The sequence below is a fragment of the Sycon ciliatum genome, chromosome 12 (assembly GCF_964019385.1).
Source record: "Sycon ciliatum chromosome 12, ocSycCili1.1, whole genome shotgun sequence".
Lineage (NCBI taxonomy): Eukaryota > Metazoa > Porifera > Calcarea > Leucosolenida > Sycettidae > Sycon > Sycon ciliatum.
The window spans coordinates 23,817,139-23,829,638 of record NC_088654.1 but is presented as its reverse complement, the minus strand read 5'-3'; the positions used below and the strand labels follow the sequence as shown (position 1 = coordinate 23,829,638).

General features: G+C 49.3%; 2 protein-coding genes across 3 annotated transcripts in view; one reads left to right on the top strand and one right to left on the bottom strand.

Annotated features, from left to right (window-relative positions):
- Positions 1–3,740, top strand: part of LOC135828827 (phosphoribosyl pyrophosphate synthase-associated protein 1-like) — a 15,004-nt gene extending 11,264 nt beyond the window's left edge. For both annotated transcript variants that reach the window (XM_065341259.1, XM_065341258.1), the window contains exons 9-11: positions 577–638; positions 1,103–1,249; positions 2,541–3,740. In XM_065341259.1, coding sequence (XP_065197331.1) covers positions 577–638; positions 1,103–1,249; positions 2,541–2,699 — 368 coding nt within the window. In that variant the 3' untranslated portion in view covers positions 2,700–3,740. The remainder of the gene's footprint in view (positions 1–576; positions 639–1,102; positions 1,250–2,540) is intronic.
- Positions 3,741–3,942: 202 nt separating this feature from the next.
- LOC135828823 (RING-type E3 ubiquitin-protein ligase PPIL2-like) overlaps positions 3,943–12,500 on the bottom strand; it is a 36,821-nt gene continuing 28,263 nt past the window's right edge. The window contains exons 22-24 of the mRNA XM_065341253.1: positions 9,158–9,220; positions 6,759–6,812; positions 3,943–4,437 (exon numbers count right to left, since the gene is read on the bottom strand). Of these exons, the coding sequence (XP_065197325.1) occupies positions 4,207–4,437; positions 6,759–6,812; positions 9,158–9,220 (348 nt within the window). The 3' untranslated portion in view covers positions 3,943–4,206. The remainder of the gene's footprint in view (positions 4,438–6,758; positions 6,813–9,157; positions 9,221–12,500) is intronic.

Below are 12,500 nucleotides of genomic sequence, written 5' to 3'. Positions count from 1 at the left end.
GTCTAGTAATGTGTGGACAAGTTGCTCGCTTCACTGACACACACACAAGGGATTTCAATGCCAGAAATGATTCATGAAGCATGTCTCGTATTGTATTGTAGTCTTCACATGCAGGGCGTTTCGATTGATAGGTTTCTATTCACAGGGTTGATGTGGGAATGGGGTAAGTACAAACCATCCACGTCCTCTAAATACTGTAGAACGGGTAATTTTAGCGACTATTAATTTTAGCGTTTTCCCATTGTCAACCGGTTGGCGACGTTTTATTTTAGCGATTTGCAGCGATTTTACTCACGGGTCACCAGTGCACTACTAATGTCTCAACGGATTAGCGACTTGAAACTTTAGCGAAAAGGAGTCGATCGCTAAATTCGCTAGGGTTTTTACGTCGCTAAAATTACCCGTTCTACAGTATCAGGCTGACGGGGGAATGGGGCCATAACAAACCATCCAGCTCCTCTGTAACTGTCACCATACAGCTTCGGCTTGTGGCGTGATTCTGCTGTGGGTTAGAATTACTTCTTGGCTGAGTTCTGTTCTACTGGTTTTACGTACTGGCCTGCTGTGTCTGTGTAGGTGAAGATTTGCGTGGTATCAAGTTAGTCGGAGATGTCAGCGGCAGAATTGCCGTCATCGTGGTAAGTAGAAGATCAGCTCTTGTGTCCTCATTGCTGCTGTTGCTTTTGGTGCCCTTGGTGGTGGTGCGGCTGCTGGTGATTGTGGTGGTGATCGTGGTCGTGGTCATGTTGGCGGTGGTGGTTCTGCTGTTGCTGCGCCTGCTGTGTTGTTATTGGTGGCTATGGTGGTGCTACTGCTGCTGCTGTCATTTGTAGTTGTGGGAATGGGGTTTATGCATAAAACATGGCTGCCTCCTTCATCAGGGACAACGTGTCCCATATTTGGCAGGTACAGCCAGTTGTAGTACATTAGTGGGTATTATCGTACACAGTTCATGACCTTTGAATAGTGGACTTGTCCCTCAAGATCAAACGGCGGGAGTATTATGCATTAACCCCATTCTGTTGTCTTTGCTGCCGTTGTCGGTTGGTATTGTTGCCTACGACATTTTTGATTTTGCCATGTTGTCTCTTGTTTTTGACAGGATGATAGTATTGATGAGGTAGCGTCGTTGATCCGCATAGCCAATGTCTTACATCATCGTGGTGCATCGCGTATCTACGTTGTCGCCACCCATGGCATCTTCATCGGCAATGCGGCTGAGCTGCTGGAAGAGTCGTGTATCGACGAGGTAGGTCACTCCCCGGTCTTATGTCCGTTTCTACTGCTGAAGTGATGTGCGTATGGGTGTGTGTGTGTGTTGTCGCAAGCAACAGTCGGCCCGTCCCGATCACCATGCACTTTCGCGTCACAAACTTGTTTCCGTTTTTACTGAGTACAGTAGATCTCCCCTAATCCAGACCCCCAGATCCCCAGACCCCCAGTTCCGGGCACTTCCGTCTACCGAAGTTGGCTCTCCGTGTGAAATACTAAGGAGAGGGAGGATGGCTTGAGGACGTCAGCACAGTTTCTTCAAATACTCTTGGGCTGTGTTTACATGAGGCGTTTCAACCCGGGCTGAGTTCGACCCGGGTCAGATTTCAACCCGCCATGTGCACAAAATGAATGGCGCGTTTACATGACGCATTGCGCTTGACCCGGGTTGATTTCAACCCTCCCCCCAAGGGGAGGGTTGAAATCAACCCGGGTCAAGAAAATCGTACGAACGTACTTCTGTGCGTATCTCGCGCCAGGTTTGAACAGCACTGCAGATAGCAAATTTCGCGCAAACGGATTCACGTGACCATACAGGACTGTAGAAGTGGACTTTTGGTGGCATATCAGTATTTGACCCGGGTCAACTGTCTTCATGTAAACGCTCGCCTCTTTTGTCTATCGTACAGACTTTCAACCCGGGCTGAACTCGACCCGGGTTGAAATTTCTCATGTAAACACAGCCATAGCACATGTACTACTACTGCCAGTTGCTGCTTGAACTCTGCCGCTCTTCTACTTTGTATGTATGTGTGTGTGTGTGTGTGTGTGTGTGTGTGTGTCTGTGTCTGTGTCTGTGTGTGCACGTGTGTGTGTGTCTGTATGTGTCTGTGTGTGTCCCATGTGGTGCAGTGGTATATGCGGCGATTTCCAATCGATGGGTTGCGGGTTCAATTCCCGACGATATGGTCACACACGTCTTTCTTCTCTTTCTCAGACTCTTCCTGACTTTTCTTTCATTCTCCTGGGTGGTTACCAACAGCCAGTGCATGCCGGAGTATGTGGTGTGATGTGTGTGCGGGAAAAAAGAAAGAAAAAAAGACCAAAAACGACCAAAATAGGGATTCACTGGCCAGAAAAAGTCACTTCAAATAGCTGTATGGTGTAGACCAGGCTGAATAGTGACGGTCAATTCTTCAGCCTTGCAAGCTGTTGAATGGTGCAATCCCAGCACAAGTTGCTATGGCTTCTGCCGTAGCATTGCTATCATCGCCTTCGGCGATGGGCGTCAAAGGTCAAATGTGTCTGCTTGTGCGTGTCTGTTCTAGATTGCGGTGACGAACACCGTACCGCAGGAAGAGTTTGCCAAGACGTGTGCAAAGGTGAAGACCATCGATATCAGCCCTCTGCTGTCCGAGGCAGTGCGCCGCATTCAGAACGGCGAGAGTATGTCGTACCTCTTCCGCGACATCTCCACGTACGACTGAAGTGCCCACACTTGTGCACGGTTGCATCTGGACACACGCATAATGTGTGTTTGTATGTGGGTACACGTGTACCCACAAGCTACCCTGTCCGAGAAGGGGAGCAGCTATGTTTACATACTACTAGTAGTGTACATATGATAGAAGTATTTTGAAAAATAAAGTCATCGTCCTGTGCGCACTGTCGGATCAGCGGCCTTGCACACTATCAGGCGAATGCCGCCGCCGCCGCCCAGTGATTCTATAGAGTTTATTACAACAACGCGGGGTCGCAGTCTAGTCTCTTCTACTCGTCTGTGAACCCTGCACACACGCTCGCTCGCACGCGTGCAGTTAGTTAATCGTGTACTACTCTAGACTAGCCCTCGCTGGTGTCTTGCCACCATCACCTCCGCTGCTGCTGCCGCTGCCGGTACTTGTCAGGTCGGCAGCTATGTGCTGACAGCATTTTCGGCCGTGCTCAACATCATTGCTGTGGAGTTGTGTGTGAGTGGCGGGCAGGCAAGTACGACATGCGCTGCAGGGTCTTATCTTGTACATAGTCTATGATTCCAAGTTTTGTTCAACTCCTATTATGATCTATTTTCTATAATAGCTATCTTTGATTTCTTGGTGTAGGCAGTTTCTAAATTGGAAAGTCCACCTATCTCTGTGCCCGTCCTTGTTCTAGTGCGCTTCTCTCTGTGTCCTCTTCTATGCTTGTAAGAGGTACCACTGTTCTGCTGTTGGTCAGTTTCACTTTCCCACCCAGTTTAATTCCATCCCCCCTTGACTCTGTCTCTCGATCGACCTTTTTGATCTCTTTTTCTTTTCACCTGGCTGCGGACAAGCTGACTATTGACATCATGTCAACTTCAGTACTCGTACCGACAGCAACATCATTACAGTCATTACATTGTAATGATGTTGCTGTCGGTATTGTGTTTAGCCATGTTCGAACCATGCTTGTCCATACTGCCTACCTGCCTTCTCTGTACATACTACCTGTTGGTAATGCTTTCTATGTTTTTTCATAATTATATGAGCACCCCTTTCTTAGTCACATTGATTCTGTGCAGATACAACGGCAGAATACCCATTTCGCCGCGTGTCTGTACGCATGGCGCCCCAAAAGCCAGCAAAATACACACAAATGCGTGGTTTCACATGCGTACATGCGCCAGTTGTGAACACAGCTTAACTGTTACTGGCTTGCCTCATGCATTGAGCAGCACAGTCCGTGCACTAACCATCCCATGCATGCATGTAACATTAGCCAAGTGTCACTTCACAATGCACATGTCATCATCACATCATAGAAGCGAATACTACAGAGTAGTCCTGCGCTGGTCCCTGGAGCGCTCATCACACACAGACCTGTACTGGATAGCCTAGAGTGGACAATGATCAATTTTCAACCACACGCGTGAAAATACACACACCACACACACACACACACACACACACACACACACACACACACACACACACACACACACACTATCTGTCTCTGAACAGCCTCTGGTCTACATCACCAGGAGCTGAAGTTGGAAAAGCCACCGGAGCCGACTTTCTTCTTCTTGACACCAGGATCGGCTGATTGTGTCGATGAAGGAGATGATAGTGTTGTTGTGCTACTGTCCTGCACTTGTGAGGCAGGTCGCTTGCTAGCAGTCGGTAGATACTTTCCAATGGCCTTGCTTTTCGCAGCCGTGGCGCTGAATTCTGTATCCAGACCGATTCCACTCTTTCGTAGCCTCTCCTGAAACATCACAAACGTAGATATGGATAACAATGCATGCATACACACGTGTACACAACACACACATGCACACACACGCACATGCACACACACACACACACACACCAGCAGCAGCAGCGGACAACATTATAGTGCGATGACACTCAAATTGGTCTAAAACACGTCTTTCCCAGTTTGTGTGGTGATTTCGAATACAAAATATGACGTGTACGTGCTTTATGCAGTGTACGCCGGACCATCCAAGGTTATGCAGTGTACGCCGGACTATCCAAGGTTATGCAGTGTACGCTGGACTATCCAAGGCACATTAAGTCTGCACTACATAGCTAAGGTACTGTATATCTATAACTCAGAAGCTGCGACAAACTCGGCCTTTTGAAAATAATTTGAAACTGACCACTTCTCCACGCTGCCCTCTTGGCCCACATTCACCACACCATAGCGAGGAAGTTCTTTCTTCGATACATGTTCCACATTCTCCATGGAGAGAGATGGACAGTTTCAAAGTGCTGTATTATATCGACGGGCAAATGACTGATGCAGTGTACATGTAAAAGCAAAATGGAGGGTACTCGAAAACAGCTCACGTACTGAGCCTGAAGTGTGTCCTTTTTCTGAGAATTTTCGCATTCTTGGCTCCGAGGAAATTATCTTATACCAAAAAAATCACAGTTCGCGTGAGACTCAGCTGGAAACCGAGTTTTCCGCATCCGTAGGAACGCCACCACCCTTCAAGGATCAAGGCGCAGATGCAGCTCCTAAAGCGGGGATACCAAGGTCGTACTTTATTGAACTGAACTGTTTTACTGCATTGACTGCGTTTAACACAGATAGCACACTGTAAGTCTGTATACCTTTCTTGTTGGCTATGCAGCGGGAAATGGGAAATAAACTGGAACAGGAAAAATAAAAATAAATAAGCTAGGGCCCTGGTTCGAGTCCTGGTGGTGACAGTCAATTATTCCTTCAGACTTTTCCTGTTTGCATCTTTCCTTAAAACTAGTGAATAACTGGAACAGAGAATAATAATAATAATTGTGTTCTGTACAACATTGAACTGGGAAAATGAGCCAGTATGAAATGTAAAATAGAAGAAAACACATGGAAACCTTGAACCTTCCAAGTTGGAAGGCTGTTGGTTTGCAAACTGGAGATGTGTTACAGCTAGGTCTTAGGTCGCTGAATGTCTCAGTAACCTGTCAGTTTTGTGCCCTGTTATAGGCCATTCACACGACGGGCAAACTTACTTTTATCGTACTGTTTCCAAGGATATTTACTCGGATACGATAAACTTGGACACACGCGAGCAACTGATTTTTTATCTTGGCCGAGGCCCTTTTGCTCGCGATTATCTTTGCACGCCAGGAAAAGTGTCGGTTGTTGAAAGTGCGTACTGCAAATGCAGTGCATGAACAAGGGAAAATTCAAAATTGAACATTTCCCGGCATTTTCAGGAGGTCACTATGGATACATTGACGGTTGCAAAGTTTGCCCAGCACCGTGTGAACTGGATCACGGTTTGCCAGTGTTATCTTGGTCACACACGCGCAAGTGTTTACACGTCGTGTGAATGGCCTATTATCGCACGTACTGACCGCTTATTATCTTGTTACAGTCGTGTACATTCGTGGATAGTTGCTTCAAACCTCGTTTCCATGTGTTTTCTTCTTCTGTTCTGTGCAATAACGAGAGAGCTTGGAAGCTCAGGGCCCTACGCTATGCTTTTTTGCCTTGGTGACCTACACAAAAAAAAAGCATAGCATGTTATAAATTCTTTAAAAAATTCCTTTTTTTAGACATAACCTGGGATTCGAACCCGCACTATCGCGCGCCCTGCATTCATCCCCCGATGCACTTCGCATACATACTAATTCTTCCAAGTTGTATGGGGGAATGCATGTAGGGCGATAGTGCGGGTTCGAATCCCAGGATATGCCTGAAAAAAAGGAGAATTGAAAAATTTATAACATCCTATGCTTTTTGCCGTCAGATACGGATAGCGCCAGGCGTGACACAAACAAACACACAAACAAACACCAAATTAAAGCTGTGTGGACCCTGGCTAGCGCCAGACGTTACTGAAGTAACGTCTTCTGCATAGCTACGGGAATAATTATTATTATAACTGGGGATCACATATACCCGTGGCTCCTTCTCGCTACACTGTTTCCCTCCCCAACAGGCTTTCTTCCCCGCAACACTAATTTGAGCTGGATAGGAGAAGAACCAACGCCTTGAAATCCTATTTTCTTTAGAGCAAAACCCAACAGGAGCTGCTAGAGAAGAACCAGTGACACTGGAACACAGGGGCGGCTGCTTACCGCTTCTGCTTTCTGCTTGATGGTGGCTTCTTCTGTCTCCTTCTCCTTGGTCATCTGCAACACAGCAAGGGTCATGAAACAAACTACTGTAATAATCGGGAATTTTCCCTGGTACGTAATATTTTCAGTGTTTACCAAAATCAACGGTTCGGTAGCGCGGACATTTCGGTAAACCAGTTTTCCAGCTCCGAAATGTATTTTGCACACTGCGTGGCATGGCTTGTTGAATTTTAGGTCACGTTTTATGGTAGGTAAAAAAAAACTACCCGTACCGAAGTTACCGAAAATAAATCTTCACCGAAATTTTCCGGTTTTACAGTATAGCCCGCGCGTCCGCTTGTCACACACCAGGGACAATGGAATTAGCAGCTTGAGCCCTGTAGAGAGGTTTGTTTGTCAGGCAGTTTGGCCTCGAGCGCCAGGCTGCCTATGGCCTACGGTCACTCATGGTTTACAGTCATGTTGATACGTTCCCCATACCTTACAGCAGTCATCAAGGAATTCAAGAATGACAGCTCAAACTGCCTGCAGTGACAGTCAGTGAATGAGTACTGTAAAACATACTATTTTCGGTGAAACCTTAATTTCGGTGATTTCGGTACAGAAACCAGGCACCTATAAATTTAAATTACACCTAAAAGGCACTAGAGTATGCACTGTGTATGAGAAGAGAAAGCTGGTCACCTAATTCTACATTACACCCGAAACCTGTCATATGTCCCTGGCACCCAATTGTTTTTTAAAATACACCTATTACATGACATGTTGTACTAGTAGACTCGGAGGGAGTTGTGGTTGCTCGTGAGAGTGCTCAATACACCAAGGTGCAGAGCCTAATACACACACTTGAGAGGGACGAAAAGCGTTTCTTCTGTAACTCTGAGTTTCACGGTTTTAACCGATCATCAGTTGCTGTCTGATGATCGGTTAAAACCGTGAAACTCAGAGTTACAGAAGAAACGCTTTTCGTCCCTCTCAAGTGTGTGTTGTACTAGTACATGTATGCCGGAAACACAAGGTGAGTGTGAGGACTGAGGAAGGTGAGTGTGAGGACTGAGGAAGGTGAGTGTGAGGACTGAGGAAGGTGAGTGTGAGGACTGAGGAAGGTGAGTGTGAGGACTGAGGAAGGTGAGTGTGAGGACTGAGGAAGGTGAGTGTGAGGACTGAGGAAGGTGAGTGTGAGGACTGAGGAAGGTGAGTGTGAGGACTGAGGAAGGTGAGTGTGAGGACTGAGGAAGGTGAGTGTGAGGACTGAGGAAGGTGAGTGTGAGGACTGAGGAAGGTGAGTGTGAGGACTGAGGAAGGTGAGTGTGAGGACTGAGGAAGGTGAGTGTGAGGACTGAGGAAGGTGAGTGTGAGGACTGAGGAAGGTGAGTGTGAGGACTGAGGAAGGTGAGTGTGAGGACTGAGGAAGGTGAGTGTGAGGACTGAGGAAGGTGAGTGTGAGGACTGAGGAAGGTGAGTGTGAGGACTGAGGAAGGTGAGTGTGAGGACTGAGGAAGGTGAGTGTGAGGACTGAGGAAGGTGAGTGTGAGGACTGAGGAAGGTGAGTGTGAGGACTGAGGAAGGTGAGTGTGAGGACTGAGGAAGGTGAGTGTGAGGACTGAGGAAGGTGAGTGTGAGGACTGAGGAAGGTGAGTGTGAGGACTGAGGAAGGTGAGTGTGAGGACTGAGGAAGGTGAGTGTGAGGACTGAGGAAGGTGAGTGTGAGGACTGAGGAAGGTGAGTGTGAGGACTGAGGAAGGTGAGTGTGAGGACTGAGGAAGGTGAGTGTGAGGACTGAGGAAGGTGAGTGTGAGGACTGAGGAAGGTGAGTGTGAGGACTGAGGAAGGTGAGTGTGAGGACTGAGGAAGGTGAGTGTGAGGACTGAGGAAGGTGAGTGTGAGGACTGAGGAAGGTGAGTGTGAGGACTGAGGAAGGTGAGTGTGAGGACTGAGGAAGGTGAGTGTGAGGACTGAGGAAGGTGAGTGTGAGGACTGAGGAAGGTGAGTGTGAGGACTGAGGAAGGTGAGTGTGAGGACTGAGGAAGGTGAGTGTGAGGACTGAGGAAGGTGAGTGTGAGGACTGAGGAAGGTGAGTGTGAGGACTGAGGAAGGTGAGTGTGAGGACTGAGGAAGGTGAGTGTGAGGACTGAGGAAGGTGAGTGTGAGGACTGAGGAAGGTGAGTGTGAGGACTGAGGAAGGTGAGTGTGAGGACTGAGGAAGGTGAGTGTGAGGACTGAGGAAGGTGAGTGTGAGGACTGAGGAAGGTGAGTGTGAGGACTGAGGAAGGTGAGTGTGAGGACTGAGGAAGGTGAGTGTGAGGACTGAGGAAGGTGAGTGTGAGGACTGAGGAAGGTGAGTGTGAGGACTGAGGAAGGTGAGTGTGAGGACTGAGGAAGGTGCCACACATACTTACCTCAGCATCCACGTCATCAAACGGATTGACAAAGACAGAACAGTCTGTGATCTCGATGGGTTCCTGGACAGAGAGGACACAGACCCATGCACAACAACCACCATATAGCAGAATGAGCGAGAGTGAGAGAGAGAGTGAGTGTGTGTGTGTGTATGTGTGTATGTGTGTGTGTAAAAGTGTGTGTGTTTTGTGCTGGAGGTGACTGGAAGGAGATTTTTGAGCTCCGGTTTTTTAGAAGTTTTCTTCCACGGGCTGGTCTCCAGCTCCGGCTGGGGCCAGCCCAGGTGAGTTATAGACTCACAGTAAGTAGAGTAGCTGTGCTGAGCGAGGCAGCCGTCATCTTGCTGCCGCGGACGAGGACAATTCAGCGTCGACAACATGGTCACCTCGGATATGACCACTCGCGCTGACCCTCGTCCGCCTGAGCGCGGAGGAGTTGCAAACCCCCGCTCAGAGCTTAGCTCGCAGCATGCACCAGCCGCTCGGAGGTTCGTGCTGTCTCTGGGAACCTGGAATGTGAGGACTCTTGTTGAGTCCGACGGCGACGTGAATACGGCTTCAAAATTTCAAAAAAAATCAAAACATTTGTTGCGGGAGGAGAAGAAAATTGACCTGGTTTGTCGGCAGCTTGGACGTTTCGGAGTGGATATCGCAGGTCTGCAGGAGACCCTTTGGTTCGGCACGGCTCAGTACAGCGTTGGCGACTCTCTCGTGTTGGCGAGTGGACGCCCTACTCCAACGGCGGATGACTCCGGACGTCGTGGTGAAGGTGTGGCGATAGTGCTGCGCGGAAAGTGCAAAGACGCCTTTGTCAGCGGCGGTTCCGAATGGAAAGGACACAGCTCGCGACTTGTCTCCGCGAAGGTAAAGTTCGAATGTGGTCGTAATCGTTCAGTATCTTGCATTCATATCGCTGTTGCGTATGCACCAACATTCAGTAGATCACGTGAGGAGAAAGCTGCGTTCTATGAAAGTTTGCAGTCCTTCCTTGATAGTGTACCCAGGAGTGACCAGTATGTCATACTCGGCGATTTCAATGCTCGTGTTGGTGTTGGTACTGCTGGAGACGAGTGGAGCCGCGTAAGGGGTACACATGGACATGGCGTCATGAATTCTGCTGGAGAGGATTTACTAAACTTCCTGGCCAGAAACAGTGCGCTCATCTGCAACACCTGGTTCAAGAAGAAGGACATCCACAAGCACACGTGGCACCATCCCAGATATGGGCAGCCTCATTGTATCGACTACTGCATTATTCCAGAGTCATGTCAGCGTCAATGTCTGGATTGTCAAGTTCTCCGCTCTGCGGAGTGTGACACCGACCATAAGTTCCTTGCCATGAGATACCGCTTGGCGGCGGTGCCCAGTTTCCGCAGGCAAAGTAAACCAGCCAACAAACCCATCGCTTCCGCAGTCCTAACGGCTCCCTCCAATGATGATGTGCGAGCAAAATATTCCACTAGTCTTGATGCTGCCTTGGTTCAGAACTGGCCGGATGAGCTATCTGTGGACGGATGCTGGGCCGCGTTGAAAACTATGGTGGCGGACGTCGCTCAGAAATGCCTTGGCAGAGAACGGCGCAAACAACCAGACTGGTTCCTGGACAATCGACCGAAGATTGAGGCTGCCCTCCGTGAGCGAGACGATTGCTACCGAGCCTGGATGTCGACCAACAGGGCAAGTGATCAGAAGCTGTATAAGAAGGCCCGAAGTTCAGCTCGCCGTATCGTTCGTCAAGCAAAGCAGGACTGGCTGAGAAAGCAGGCTCGGGACTGCGAACGCTTTAGTCTAACATCTAAGGGAGGCTGGGAGTGCATCAAGAGGATCCAGACTGCACTTGATGGATTGCAGCCCCGCAAGACAGCTGCTATCAAGAATGCGCAGGGTGTTGTGTGCGAGACACCAGAGGCAACAGGTACGCGATGGCGGGAGCATTTTGACGGTGTCCTAAACGTGATCAGTGATTTTGTCCCAGATGCCATTGATTCCATTGGGCAGCTACCGATTCGGCTTGACCTTGAGAATGCCCCAGCCTGCAGCGAGATACACCGTGCTAACTTATGCGAGCTCTTCAAAATGGCAAAGCATGTGGCCGATCAGAGATAACAGCGGAGATGCTCAAGTGCGGCTCTGAACTGGTGCCTAGGTTGGAGATGTTGTTGGCTGAAGTTTGGCGGACGGAAAGGGTTCCTCAGGATTGGGCAGACGCCATCTTAATCCCAATTCCCAAGAAAGGTGATCTTAGTGACTGTGGTAACTGGCGAGGCATCGCGCTTCTAGACGTGGTCGGCAAGCTGGTGGCAAGAATAATAGCGGATCGCCTACAGCTGGTTGGAGAGGAATACCTGCCTGACTCCCAGTGTGGTTTTCGCCGTGGTAGGGGATGCTCAGACATGGTGTTCTCAGTACGCCAGGTTGCCGAGAAATTGCATGAGCATTCATCAAAGGGCTTTGCGGTGTTCATCGACTTGCGCAAAGCATACGATTCAGTACCTAGAGCAGCCATGTGGAGGGTTCTCTCCAGGCTCGGCGTGCCGGATAAGATGATCTCCATCATTCGGTCGTTCCATGAAGGCATGTCTGCATCCATTCGTCTCGGCGCAGATCTGCTCGACCCTTTCCCGGTGGGAAATGGCCTACGTCAGGGATGCACTATGGCCCCGATCCTGTTCAACTTATTCATGGGTGCGGTTGTGGAAAAGTGGCATGCTACCATCGCCAATGACGAGGATATCGGTATCCAGGTGTCGCAGTTTCGCAGAGACTGCTTGTTCAATACGCGTCTCAGAGAGTGTCGCAGGGTGACTATCACGGAGTGTCAGTTTGCGGACGATTCGTCACTGTTCGCCAAAACCTACGGCGGTGCTGAAAGGGCCTTGGCCACGTTTCGACAGGTTGCAGCATCTTTTGGCCTGTCAGTCAATCTGGGCAAAACTAAGTTCATGCCTATGGGCGTTGGTGTGGTGGCGTCGGATATGTTGCCTTTGGGTGGAACCGTCGAATGCGTGGACAGCTTTCGCTATCTTGGCTGCCAGATCACTCCTGATGCTAGGAGTAGCTTTGATGTCTCTCGCAGGATCGCCGCAGCTTCGGGTGCATTTGGCGCATTGAAGAAAGCTGTGTTTGCGAACTCGGAGTTTCCTATCGGTCTCAAGCGTGTTGTGTACGGAGTCACTGTGTTGGCAGTACTCCTCTATGGTGCTGAGAACTGGACACCGAGGCAACGGGATCTCCAGCGTCTGGAGTCGTTTCACCTGCGATCTATACGCATGGTCCTGGGCATCAGTCGGGCGCGCCAGATGGACGAGCACGTGACAACCCTTCAGGTACGGCAGTGGTGGGG